Source organism: Mixophyes fleayi, chromosome 11, assembly GCF_038048845.1.
Source record: "Mixophyes fleayi isolate aMixFle1 chromosome 11, aMixFle1.hap1, whole genome shotgun sequence".
NCBI lineage: Eukaryota > Metazoa > Chordata > Amphibia > Anura > Limnodynastidae > Mixophyes > Mixophyes fleayi.
The window spans coordinates 32,562,020-32,577,019 of NC_134412.1; the positions used below are offsets into that span (position 1 = coordinate 32,562,020).

At 39.1% G+C, this 15,000-nt stretch overlaps 1 protein-coding gene across 6 annotated transcripts in view; it reads right to left on the reverse strand.

The window, feature by feature from the left end:
- The window catches only part of GRIN2D (glutamate ionotropic receptor NMDA type subunit 2D), a 557,401-nt gene that overhangs the window by 232,679 nt on the left and 309,722 nt on the right, over window positions 1-15,000 (reverse strand). For all 6 annotated transcript variants that reach the window (XM_075191487.1, XM_075191484.1, XM_075191483.1 and 3 more), the window contains one exon: window positions 3,215-3,426. In XM_075191487.1, coding sequence (XP_075047588.1) covers window positions 3,215-3,426 — 212 coding nt within the window. The remainder of the gene's footprint in view (window positions 1-3,214; window positions 3,427-15,000) is intronic.

Below are 15,000 nucleotides of genomic sequence, written 5' to 3' on the forward strand. Positions count from 1 at the left end.
ACTGGTTAGATTGCTGCCTCACAGCTCTGGGGTCATGAGCTTGATTCCCGACACGTCCCTTGTCTGTGTATAGATTATATATCCTCCCTGTTCTTGTGTGGGTTTCCTTCAAGTTCCCCGGTTTCCTCCCATATTCAAGACATACTGGTAGGTTATCAGTATGTCCAGTATGTTAACTGGTTGTTGACTAAAATGGACCCTAATATGTGTGTGCTCTTGTACATTAAGGAATTTAGATTGTAAGCTCCAATGGGGCAGGTACTGATGTGAGTAACAAATATTCTCGGTACAGCGCTACATAATGTGGTGGCACTATATATAAAATGAACAATAATAAATTAACTCAATAAATTGTCATGGGTGACATTTTTTTATATTATAGATAATAAAGTTTTAGATAGGCAGATAATTAGAAAAGACCTAAAGCTTGTATTGAGTATATTAGCACACAGCTGCAGTTTGAGAATGTTTGAGAACTAAACCTCTCACCATAGGGATTATTCATGCCTCTATAACACCCTTGGTTCATTATACTTTTTAGATTGTCTTTTGGTAGATCTCAGGTCATCCCTTAGTGTGGTTTTTCATTGGGCCTGATTCATTAGGGAAAGTTAAGCACAAAATTGAGTAAGATGTCTTACTCAAGTTTTCTGGACAAAACCATGTTGCAATGCAAAGGGTGAAAATGAGTTTAATATTTTGCACATAAGGAAAATACTATCTGTTTTTTCATGTAGCACACTAATACTTGATAGCTTATTTGTACACTGAAATTTAATGTTGATCTAGAACATGCCCTACCACAAATATAAATCTGTCCCTACATTTTAAATTTACCTCCCCCTTCAATGCAACATGGTTTTGCCTTACTTTCTTATGCTTAACTTTCCTTAATGAATCAGGCCCATTGTGTTTAATGGAGAAGGTTACTCAGTGATTTCCAGTTAGATATCCAATAAGATGAAGGGATGTTTAGATTGTAGCTGGATGTCCTTCTTGGACCATCAGCAACACTGATGATCCTATATTATTTTGGGATACTGTCAAAGGCTGCACTAAGAGGTGTTAATATTCTATATACTATTTAAATTCCAGAAATATGGTAATAAACCTAGCAACTTGTTTGCACAGTTGGTGAAAGTAGAAAAACTTCAGTCTAATGTTAGACCACTAAATAATGACTATGGAAATCTCCACTGTAGAGGTGAAATATTCTAAGAATCTTCAGAGAATTTTATGGTAAACTTTATTTATTTTACTTTTATTATTTTTTTATAGATTTTTATTTAACATGTAGCTAGAAGCTTTGTGGGTTTGAATCTCCCACTCCCACAGTATTGAGGTTATACAGTGAAGAGATGCACAGACTGAGTTAATTTCTTCTTTCAGCACCTATAGAAACGTATGTGAGGTTCTGAGTGGACCCCTGCTACTATTAATAATATAAGGTCCAGAGTAACTTAAATCCTAGAGTAGCTTTAGATACAATGTTAATATATTGCTAATGTGCAGGGAAAATACATCAGAAAGTGTTAATTAAATCTGTTTATAGTAATAAAAAAGATTAAAAAAAAATGTTAAGAGTTAATAAAAAGTTTAAAAAGCAAAAAAAAACCATTCCTTCGCTAAGCCCCTCCACATCATACCTAAAACGTGCCACACATTTTGTCTAACACTCTGTATTAGTCTCTCTGAATGTCTTAAAGAATGAAGGAAGTTCCAAAATCCTAAAATGATCCATTAAACTAAAAATGTATCCACATGGGTACAGTGGTGGTGGATCATAAACATATGGTCAATTAAAACATACACCTCCGTTCTTGAGCTCTCTAGCTGCCTCAAACCTTATATAGAATACTAGCTTTATTATCCCTATACCCAAGAGAACTAGTCAAATACATTTTCGGGGTAAATAACTGAGTTTGTTGCAATATGTGAAACAGTTACTTAATCATAGGATTAAGGAAAAGTGTATTTTTCCTAATTTAGATAATCTTCCATATACAATAGCTAATGCAGATTTAAAGAAAGTCACATCTGCTCCGCACTGCAACTTTAACAGGCGTATAAATGGGATAAATTAAAAACACACAATTTTAGAACAAGATGAAAGAAAAAGAAAGTACAATGGCACAGTAGAGGGAAAGGAAGAGTATATGGAAACGTAAGCAAGGCTACAAAAATATCATATGGTCTATTTTTATATTATTAAGATTAGAACTAAGCTAATTCAAACATTCAGGTATCCCTGGTGTGTCTTTATATTGAATAATTGTTACTTCCTCTTAGCACTGTTGCTGTTTTTATCTATAGAGATCTTTAAGCAGTTTAGGCTTGGTACACACTGGAGAATTTTTCGACCAATCTGTTATCAACAATAATTGTACCTACCTGAAGGTCCGACTGGTTGGGCAATTCATGCATACACATTACACACGATTTACCTTCAGACCTGTGCTCTTTATCTGGTCCTAAAGTCATTTAGAGAATGACAGCACAATATTCATTCATTCATTCATTCCTGTCACACTGATAAACCGCCTTGTTATAGCTATCTACCTGTCATAACAAATTTAGTTAGCTTCTGTGACTCTAAAACAAAATATTCAGTCGCAGAATGAACAAATGAATTATTCTATCTACAGCACTCTCTACATTTAGTCACCAGGACATGTTCATTGCCGGGGTCGATTGAAAACTGAAAAGCCCATGAGTCTATAATCTCTATGCAGATTGTGATCGTGGGTGCATACACACTACAAGATTGGAACGAGATTAGTAAACAGTACCACCAACCAAATGAAACGACAATCGGCACTTTGGAACAACTGTCATTCATCGGGTAAGTATACACACTAACGCGATATGTGGCCAAGCGGTCGTTGATCAGGCGATTAGCTTGATAATTGACTAAAAAACCTCCAGGATCTACCTGACCTTAGTGTTTTTAGAGAGAGCAACAGTTCCAACACAGAGTAATGAGAACATTTTCAGTAAAGGGACATAGAAAATTAGCTTTCCTTACATGGCCTAAATGACGCATGCATTTTTAAAAATATCTAAACTTACTATAACGTTCCCGCATGCATTTGTGAAGGTTACATCATTTTCATAAATGAATAGCTTTTGTTAAGTTTCTAACTTTGCTTTAATAACCCATATTTCACTTGTACAGGTTTCATATTCAAATACATATATTAAATATATACTGTACTTGTCAGTCTTGTTGAGCTGTTTGCGGCAGGGCACAGAGTCTCTAATGCAGGTTCCAGTCGCCGGATCAACACCTTCCACAATTACGAATGGTCGCTCCTCTAGTGTCGCCACAGTTAAATGCTGATCGTCATCCACAGGCTGCAAAAACTTCCCATAGCGAGACCACACTGGGTACTTCATACGCAGGTCCCCATGTTCCCAGATTCCAACCTAGGCCCATAACAAAAACATATATTTGAATGAATAAAGTTAACAATTTTTTTTTTTAGTAAATTCATTGAAATCTAATACCACATTTCATTTGCCTCTCATATACAGGTATATGAGAGGAATTGCACGTATGTCTACCCGTATTTAGGTACAAGTGGAGCTGAGGATTTATTTACATAGTGCCACTAATTCCGCAGTGCTGTACAAAGAACTCATTCACATCAGTCCCTGCCCCATTAGAGCGGATGATGATGATGTTGCTAACAAATGCCAAAACAAATTATGTTTTGCCCCAGTGTGCTGTTAAAAATACACTTGTTGACATTGCAATCTGGCATTTGAAAACAAGCTGTTCTGCTTTAGAGTATTAATATAATAAGCTGGCCTGGGCTCCCAAATTTTTGTTTAAGTGGGCTTCAGAATTTTAGCCAGCCTCTTAGACCTAATCATATATAACAGCCACTGTGCAATATTACCTAGGTTAGTTCTGGTAGCAGCAGAAAGATACAATTACATGTCCACAAATGTTTTTATCCCAGGGCTCCAGTACAGCCTTAATATTTGTAATTGGGATTACATTGTAAACCGATTCCCACATTCTGGACAATCCTTTTACCAGACTTCTTAAAAGAAAACAGTTTTACTTGTAGCAATTTGCATATATGCTTTGTCAGTAAAAATAGGTTTGGCATCGGAGATCTTTTTATTGTACTTGCCATTCTGTACGAGTTACTGAACACTTTATACATATCATTAAGGCTTCCGTCTGGGCTTTACACCAAATCCTTCATACTATCTCGGCAGAATTATTATTATTTTTTTGCCTTGGAAATGTAAAAAACAATAAGTTACAGTAATCTATAGGTGAAATGGCAATTTATTGCATAAAACAAAAAACTTTGTTACATTGTCATGAAAGAGAAAAACACAATTTGAGAGACTCTCCACCATAACATAAACATGGAGAGTCATCAAGGAGAGCAAAGCAATAAAGGAGTAAGTTTGCTTCTGGACAAACCATGTTACAATGCAGGTTACTAGTTTATTTTTTTGCACATAAGTTAAATACTGGCTGTTTTTTCATCTAGCACACAAATATATGATAGCTTTATTTTTGCACTGAAATTTAAAGTTGATCTAAGACATGCCCTATCCCAACTATAAATCTGTCTCCACTTTTAAGTTTACCCCCCCCCCCCTCCAATGCAACATGGTTTTGCCCAGGCGCAAAGTTACTCCTGTTTTATGCTTTGCTCTCCTTAATGACTCAGGCCCGAAGTGTGAAATAACTGTGGACTGTAACTAATAAAGTAATAGTTTGTATCCCCACTACCTCTCACAATCCTATATAAGCTCTAGGCTGGTTTCCCTCAATGTTTACACTGCAAACATTGCATAGACTGTGAGCAGGAGAAGGCAGTGCCTTTTCACAGGATTGCAGGGTGAATGCTAGTACTTCACAGGCAGCATATAGTAATTTTTTATGTTTAGGTTAAAAACTACTTCAAATAAAAGCAGCAAATCCACATAGAATGTTTGTTCTTACTTTAAAAATCAAGTTAAGTACCGTGTATCTGATCATTTTTCTTAGCTGTGCGCCTAAAATTCATTATCTCCTTTTCAAAATCTCTCTGGAGGGCACACCGTATGGCTGCCAGTCACACAGATACACAGGCTCACAGCTCTTAGCATGTCATGTGTAAGCAGGGAGGCAGAGAGCAGGGTCATATTTTGCAGAACACCAAGCCCACAGAGCTCTCAGAGCATTCCAAAAACTCTCTGTTCACATCATATGCCTTGTGACTGTGGTTGCCATGGTAATCACACAACACTGTGCAGAATTATAAATATTTGACAGCAGCCTGAAGAAACAAAGCAAGGAAAAATGATAAATACCAAGATCATTTTTATATCCGGCCCCAGTTAATTTTTCATTGGATTGCTGCTTAAAATCTGTATTTCTCATTTCAGTCATTTTTATCTTCCAGGTGGATTTGTTAATATTTGTTTACCTTGGATATGACAACATATAAGTTTGGATCAATACTTTGAAAACAATTGTATCTTAACAGATCTACAGTTGAATCTTAGAAAAAAATAAATCTGCTAGTGATCCCAAAAGATGGGAAGGACCCACTTCATTGTTCCAGCTACAGACCCATCTCCCTTCTCAACCTGGATCTAAAGATCTTCGCTAAGATCCTAGCAAATCGTTTAAACATATTTCTCCCCTCGCTGATCCACTATGACCAGGTGGGATTTATTCCGGGCCGCCAGGCGAGGGACAACACCAGAAGAGCCATTGATATCATACACATTGCAAACACCAGGAGATCTCCCACTATAATCCTCTCTAGATGCTGAAAAAGCGTTCAATAGGATCTCTTGGGGTTTCATGAACGCGGCTCTTGAGGCCTTTGGCTTCGCTGGCAACTTCCTCACTGGCGTCCTGGCACTATATTCCTCACCCTCAGCTAAAGTCTTGATCAACGGGGTACCCTCAAACCCGTTAGCCATCCAAAATGGCACGAGGCAGGGTTGTCCTCTCTCCCCTTATTTTTGCTCTGGTGATTGAACCACTGGCCTCTCATATTCGCCATGACCCTAATATTTCTGGTGTGCAGGTGGGGGATATCAACTCTAAAATTTCGCTTTTTGCGGACGATGTCCTGCTCTCACTCTCCCAACCAACGATTTCCCTACCTAACCTGTATAATGCTCTCCAGGCCTATGGTGACGTATCTAGCTATAAAATAAATTATACAAAATCAGAGGCCCTATTGCTCCATGTCTCCCCCCAGGAGGCCGAAGTGTTACGGTCCTCTTTCAAATTCAAGTGGCAGACTAGAAAAATAAAATATCTGGGAGTCTACCTCACATTCCGATACGACCTCCTCTACCAAGAGAATTTCCCACCTCTCTTCGCCAAAATGCAATCTGATTTGGCTTCCTGGAACCGCCTTATTATCTCGTGGCTGGGTAGGATCATCGCAGTAAAAATGATCATACCCAAATGGCTGTACCTCTTCCAAACCCTACCAGTTCCTGTCCCTGCCACCCTCCTATCCAACATCCAGAAGGCCCTCACTCGGGTTTATTTGGAATCATAGGCCCCCACGGGTATCGGTGGCTGTCCTGAAGAAGCCTATTCCCGGTGGTGGGAGGGGTCTACCCGATATTAAGATGTACTACCTACCTTCTCACTTCTCTCAAATTGTTGCATCATATGCCCCCTCAGGTTCCATGTCATGGCTGGATCTAGAGGCGGCGCATACTGCCCTCCCTGATCTGACACCACTTTGGGGTTTATCCCCTAAACGCCGCCCCTTGCCCTCCAAACTCCTACCCACCATTAAATTTGACGTTAAGATTTGGGATTCCTACTCCTTCAAATTAAAGCTTACATCTGCCCTCTCTCCCCTGACCCCCATCTGGTTTAACCCCATATTCCCTCCCGGCCTCTCTAGATTGAGACACCGTCTCTGGACTCAGACCGGCCTTAAATTTCCATCAGATTTCTCGAAACAGGGCCAGTGGCTTCCACTAGCTGAGCTCCAGTTTCACTCCCCAGGCCGGACGCTTAGCCCCTTTGAGTTCTTTCAAATCAGCCATTTTTTGCGATCCCTGCCACCCAATTCTATACTGCGTCCCCTCACTCCATTTGAGAACCTATGCAAACACCACCCCATGTCCAAGGGCATAATATCACAACTTTATAGTATCTTTTTCAATTCCACTCTTCACCCTCAGCTCCCCCACGAAGTTGAGTGGGAGAGAGATCTCGGCCCTCCGCCAGATGAGGAGGCCTGGGAGGACATGAGACTGGGGATAGCCAAAAGCTCTATATCGACCAGACTAAAAGAAACATCCTATAAAATTTACTATCGCTGGTATTATACCTCCACTCGACTTCACGCAATGTTCCCCTCCGCGTCGCCGGACTGCTGGCGGAATTGCGGCCACAGGGGTTCTATGCTACATATCTGGTGGACTTGTCCAATTATCGCTCCCTTCTGGGATGCGATCCATGGCTTTATCAATACTTTATTTGAGATTCCCGTTGCAATAGATTAGTAGTGCTGGTGATCAGACCATTATGTACCTTTAGCTTCAACAGAGAAAAACAAACAATACAAAACAATGACTGTGAAATATGTTCCTTATATTAACCAAAGTTCTGAGGAAAAGCTAGGCTTCTACTTAGCGAAATGCTCCTTCGGTCTTCTTGGTGACTACAGCTGCTGCCTGAGATGGCATGGCCAATCCATGGAGTGCACTGTCAGACCTGTGTATTAAACTCATGTCTGCCTCGGGTCCTGAAGATTTGTTCTTAGTTGTTTAGATTGGAAGTAGAGCGAAGGAGGAAGTCAGAAGAAGTTGTAGGGTAGGAAGTGGTGCTCTTTGGAGCCCACTGGGGATTTGCCTGGTATCTTGGTGGGCCAGACTGACACTAGCACTATTTAACCACTGTTGGCACCATAGTTGCTAAAGGTGATTGCCTTTTTTAAATTCTTCCACAAAATATATGCTCCATTCCGCATTTACCTACATGTTTCTCCAGTGAAATCTGGCCTTGTGTATACAGTCTTAACCAAGAATGAACTGATTATTTTCACCCCAGCTCTATTCATAGACTGTAAATGTGGAATGCCATTCCATGCAATGTCAAGGCAAAACCTGAATTCAAAATGATATTGCCAGAACTGTTCACCTTTTGTGAAACAGTCTGAGAAACATGAAATGCATGAAATGTTGCTCAGTCACAAAAAATTCAGATTTTCATTGGTAGAGAGGAGCAACCTACCACTAGTGTGGCATCTGTGCAATGAGAGCATGGCCAGGGTGGATCGGAATACACTCTAGGTGGGTTGGAGACCTGGCCTTTTTCTGCCTTTTTTATTTTAAATGTTAATGTTAGAGGATCACTTTCCAAACTGCTGCAGATATTGCATAAGGCTACAATTTAATCTGTCTATGGCCTAAATATATGTGCTGACACACAGGAAGAAAAGATTCAAAAGTAACCTATTTAATATTGTATTTAAGTATGTATTGCTCTAAATTATGCATCAGTCAAGAAGTATGGAACACAGGTAATCATCTACAGACCTCTGATAATCTGTCAATCATTAGCAACAGATTAAATTACATGCTGCAAAAGTAAAGCTGCAAGTTTCTAAATGATCAACGCACATGGGTAGGTTTGTGAAATGGGCAAATTTCAGCAACCAGCTGAGTATCACTGGACAAATTATTTAGTGTCAAAAGTTGTCCATTCTGAACAGCTCATCCCGTTATATATACAGAACATCCACATGTTTGTTACCCAGTATTGTCTATTACTATGTAGTCTCCAATTGCAAAGCACTACGAAATTTGTTGGCGCTATATAAATAAATAATGATGATGATCATGTCCCAGATTTCCTAGGACAATTCTAGCGTCTAGTCTTGACTTGTGAAACCCTTATTTCCCGAATTAATCCAGACTAGTAATTCACTTAGATTAAAAGAAATGGTGGAAACTAAACAATATACTTGCTTTACCAATTTTGGTACTTAAATGTCAACAGAAGGCATCAACTTTGCGGTTTTAAAAAAATATATATTATAATGTAGCCTCATAAAATAATTCCATTGAACAATTATCAATACGCTACTTGTACAATAATGCAGTCCATATCTCTATTAAATCCTGCAAGGTTACAAACCCCCAAAGTTGTTTTTTACTATGTGAAAGTTATTATACATGTATTATATTTTACCTAAAGACCTGACTGACTGAAAAGATTATGTAGTGTCCATAAATAACCTCCATCTAAAGAAATTTTTCGCCCTGTTAGAATGTCATGCGGTCAACCTCTGAACCATCAAATTGCTCAGATCAATAAAAATACCATCCAACAACTATTCAATTCCTGGCCTGCTGTGGCTCCTAACTATTACTTATACCTAATTGTATCATAAAACAATGTTCCATAAAAGATGGGTATCAACTGTGCACCAGCAGTACATCAAATTTCTCCCTGAATACTAATGTCTGCTAATATCCAATGTTTTATCTTTTTACACAATACCACGTAATATTCATTAACCTGCATGATGCAAGCATGGCAGTCTTTATATAAATTGCATGTCTATTATGTCCCATCATCCAGTCTTCAAGGTGGTGAATTGTAGTACCTTGTGTGGATTATTGACAAACAGAAAAAATTCAGGGGAGCTGTACCAAACTCATGTGATGTAATTCACCTGTTTGTGTTCTGTGCTCCACTGCTTGATTTCATGTATATAGACAAACATTGCAATAATGTATGATGTTTTTTTTCACTGATACATTTCCTTTCTTTCGTATGATTTATTAGTTTGTGTAAAGCATTTCTTGTCCTTGCGGTGTTCCTCCCTTGGCTTGGCATCTCCGAGCCCCATAGTTAAATTTGGATGAGTGTCTGGTTATTGTAGTTCCAGCCTCCCAGAGAATGCATTTAAAGAAAAATCGGAATTGCACGTATGTCCGCCCGTATTTATGTACAGGTGAGCTCAGGAAATGTTCCATTTAAAAATGGGTAATAAATACGCTCTGGCTATACTTAACTTGTCGTATGCACACAGACCGAACAGAACTGCAGGATATGCACTGAATATGTGCAATATAAAGTCCCATCAGAACGCATGCTAAAAACAAAAATACTATTAAATAAAACAACAACTCTGAATACTATAATCATCTATTTATTTATATAGCGCCACTAATTAAGCAGTGCTGTACAAAGAACTCATTCACATCAGTCCCTGCCCCATTTGAGCGGATGATGATGATGATACATGATGATGCTAACAAATGCTAAAACAAATTATGTTTTGCCCCAGTGTGCTGTTAAAAATACACTTGTTGACATTGCTTTGGATTGCCTGAGCATTTATCCACACTTGGAACATATCAACAAATACACTGACTCTCTCCCAATGCCTGCCTGAACCTAGCCCACCTATTCAACTTGTCTCTCTCCACTGGCATCTTACCCTTTTCATTTAAACATGTTCTTGCCTTACACATCCTCAAAAAACTTTCTATCAACCCTGCCTTTCCCTTTAACTACTGCCAATGTCTCTAATCCGCCTATCGGTTGACATTTTTTCTTTACAGTGTTACCTGCAGAGTTAACATACCACTATGAAATAAAGACACGGAGACTTGTTTTGGCTAAAATGAAAGGCCAGCAATTTATTGAAATGATCAATATATTGAGAAGAGGTGCCAATATAAGCAGACCAATCAGCCCCTAGGTCACACCCATGAGCTATAATCTCCGCCCCAATAGATTGGGGTACGGCTAAGGCCAGCCCGCCTAAGTGGAGCCCCATAACCTCAAAGGGGTATTTTCACTAATTGCCCAATCCCTTTAGGGAGAGTGTCTACCACGTCTTGAATGTGACCAAATTCTCCAGACAGTAAAAAGGGAAGCGGACTGCTGGTACCTGGACCTTATCCTGCTTCCCCCACTACAATTCTGTAACCCTGCCCCCTACGTCCTACTGATTGGCTGACCCCTGCCCCCCAGTAGAGTTAACTCTTGCTATTACTGGTACTTTCTTTTACCTGCCCCCTCAGTGTTTTATGTTACCTCGGGTTAATCCCCGCCCTCTGTTATCCTTCTACCATTTGCCTCAAAAATTGTAATGGCCACTACATCCTCCTGGACATCCTGCTGCTTTTGCCACTGTGGACCGCCCTCTCCTCCTCAACACCCTTCACTTCATTGGCCTTCCTAGTTCACTTCCTACCGGACCAAATGTTCCTTCCTTGTTTCTGCCTCTGGTTCATCCTCCTCTCCTATCTCTCTAGCACAAGGTTCCATCCTCGGCTCTTTACTCTTCTAGCACTACACATCCTTCGGTTTTCAGTAACACTTCTATGCTGATGATCAGACTTCCTCCTAACTCCAAACTTGCTGTTCCAGCCTCCAATTCCCACATTCTTAACCTAAACCCCCCCTTTATATTGTAAGCTGTCATGAGCAGGCCACTCCTTCCTCTTATATAAATAAGAATTTCTCCCTGGTGCATAATATGCATATATTGCAAAGATATGTGCAAAGCATAGTTATAAGGTAGACAGTATTGTACCAATGTTATTGAAAAAACAGTGGTGGCAATGTACCAATATTTATTCACACATGGGTTGTCAAGCTGTTTTACACCGAAGTGTTGGTCCAGACCAGCCAGTAAAATAGTATAACCAGGTAGGTGCTATATATATATATATATATATATATATATATATATTATATATATATATTATATATATATGGTGCAGGTATTGCTTCAACACAATTGAGTCGCAAATATTTTTTACAGCAGATATATAAGTAGACCATAATAAAGCATGTGCATAACTCTTAAAGACTAAGTTGTATCAATTCACAAACAATAGTGGTACTGGGATATCAATGCTACAGAGGTTTTTTTTTTTCCATATACCTATAATGTATTGTCTTTTCAGCAGTCAATAGCTAGTTCTTTCAAATATTTCACCAATCAATGTCCATCAAATAATCCTGCTCTGATTAATATTCCAACTACAGGCATATAGGTTATAACAAGGGGTCCAGAAATAAGGTGATTGATCCAATGGTTCCAGATAATCCTCATATACAAACAAGGTTAAATGTGATATAAAGAGATGATGTATGAAGGTCCCAAAGTCTAACCCCAGTAATAAGCAGTTTTCACAGAATCTTAGTGTATACACTAAGGATAAGATGAACGATCCTGTCAAAGTGAAAGAACAGTCAGACTCACTTGGTGAAGCTGTAGTGTAAATCCTCTAGCAGGGTACTCTCTCGGAGCAAGCCTCTTGCCTCCCCTTAAATGGGGGGCATGGAATGAAGATGACCACCAAGGTCCCATTGAGGTCTGTCTGGTGCTGCACATGTACAGTGGTGAAGAGCTTCAATTACCGACTGTGGAGCGCCTTCTTTAGATGAGCTACTTGGTGCTGAAATCAGTCTGAGGTTTTCAGTAGTGAGACCAGTTTTGACATATAAACCTACGTGTTTCGCCTAGCGGTGCTTCTGCAGGGAATATCCAGTGATAAGAATGTAGAGTTTGTAATTTATGAAGTCCTCCCATATTAAATGAATCCTATTTTGAATATTAATCAGAGCAGGATTATTTGACTGACTTTGATTGGTGCAGTATTTGAAAGAACTAGCTATTGACTGCTGAAAAGGCAATACATTATATGTATATGGATAAAAACTATGTAGCACCTCATAGTAAATTTATATCATTAATTACTAACCAGTCATAAATTTTAAATAACCCCCCGCCAGCCCCCCCCCCCCCCACGGCCTCCCGCCTTCCCCCCTCCCCTTCCGGAAGATCTTAATCGAACACAGTGAACCACAAACAGTATAAATACACAAGGAAACAGTAAAGCCACATCCCTGACGAAGTCGAAGGACGAAACAAACCCCCCTACACACCCCGCAAAGCGACTCCCTGAACACTCACCTCTGCCCCTGGAAACACAACTCGAACATTTCTACAGGAACGAAGTGAGAAGCAGAGATTCGAAGAAACAACTCAGCCCGCAGTGGAACGCAGAGTGCGCTCCACCAAAACCGGAAGTCCGGCGCAAGCGCTTCCAGGTGAACTAGCAAACCCCCGATCGACTACAGTAAGGATACCGCTCGGGAAACGCTACAACACCTTCTGACTGCAGCGCCTAAACTACAGGACGGAGAGACCGGCTGGCGACCACCAAACGGCTCTTGTAAGAGCTTCCTAAGCAAAAGTAATTTCCCACCAGCACCTCAAGGACACCCGCCCCTTAATTATAACACATAGTCAATACACTTTCCACTACAATCACCAGCAGAACACATCACAGCAAAAAAACGAGGCACACTTACTGCCTCTTAAATAGCTCTAGCCAACCAAGAGCTCCTTAATACACTAACCCCCCCCACACAGACCATTAGACATATCCCTCACAGGAGGTACCTAACCACAACAATATACATTGCAAATAGGGCTGTAAACAGGGCAAAGAGCTATAGACCCACACCAGCAGAAGAGCTATAACCTACATTAAGCCTCAGGAGTATATTGTTGGTACCGAATCTGTTCTGTGTTCTCCACACACCACCCCTGCCCCCCCCCCCCCCCCCACACACATTTCTCTCCCCCCCTCTTTTTTTCTCTCTTCTCTCTCCCCAGGTTGCGCCACGGCACAAACAAAGAGAAAAACTATGTAGCATTGACATCCCAGTACCACTTATTGTTTGTGAATTGATACAATATACTCTTAAAGAGTTATGCACGTGCATTATCATGCTCTACTTATATCTCTGCTGTAGATATATTTGTGATTCAATTGTATTGTAGCAATACTACACTTATTCTGCACTACACTTATTCTGCACTATATATATATATATATATATACATATATATACATATATATATACATATATATACACATATATATATACATATATATACACATATATATATACATATATACACATATATATATACATATATACACATATATATATACATATATACACATATACATATATATACATATATATACATATATATACATATATATACACATATATATACACATATATATACACATATATATACACATATATATACATATATATACATATATATACATATATATACATATATATACATATATATACATATATATACATATATATACATATATATACATATATATACATATATATACATATATATACATATATATACATATATATATATATATATATATATATATATATATATATATATATATATATATATATATATATATATATATATAGCTTCCTGGTTATACTATTTAACTGGCTGGTCCGGCCCAACACTTAGGTTGTCAAGTTGTTTTACACCAATTTATGAATAAATATTGGTACATTGCCACCACTGTTTTTTCAGTAACATTGGTACAATACTGTCTACCTTATAACTATACTTTGCACATATCTTTGCAATATATACATATTTTGCTCCAGGGATACATTTTTGCTTATAAACTGTTCCCTATTAGGCAGTGCCGCATATATTCAACCACAAAGCAAAGCGCAGATTTCTCAACCTTTATTATCCACTCCTTCCTCATGACTGCTTGTCTCCTCCCACCTTGTCCACCCTAGTATTTTGTCCCCTACATGTTCTTTATGACACTTGCAATGTGTCTTGCCAAGGGACATTCCAATAGGAGGCCAAGTGTCTATGTAATGGACCACTGGTGCACGGCCAGAAGAAGCCATCTTGCTATGTCAACTGGTGATGCCCTATACCTCCCCTGGCCTTGCCTATTACGACTTGTGCACAGTATTATGCCTCTTGAATGCCCAGTACTTTGTCTATTGGTTCTCTACATCTTTGTTATATGCTCTACTTCCTCTCTGTACGGTGCTACATAACTTTGTAGCGCCTTATATTTGATAATATTACAATGAATTACCTGTGTATATCTATCCTCAGATAGAAAAGGGCACTATTGACAAGGACAAATGTGTTGAAGATGGAA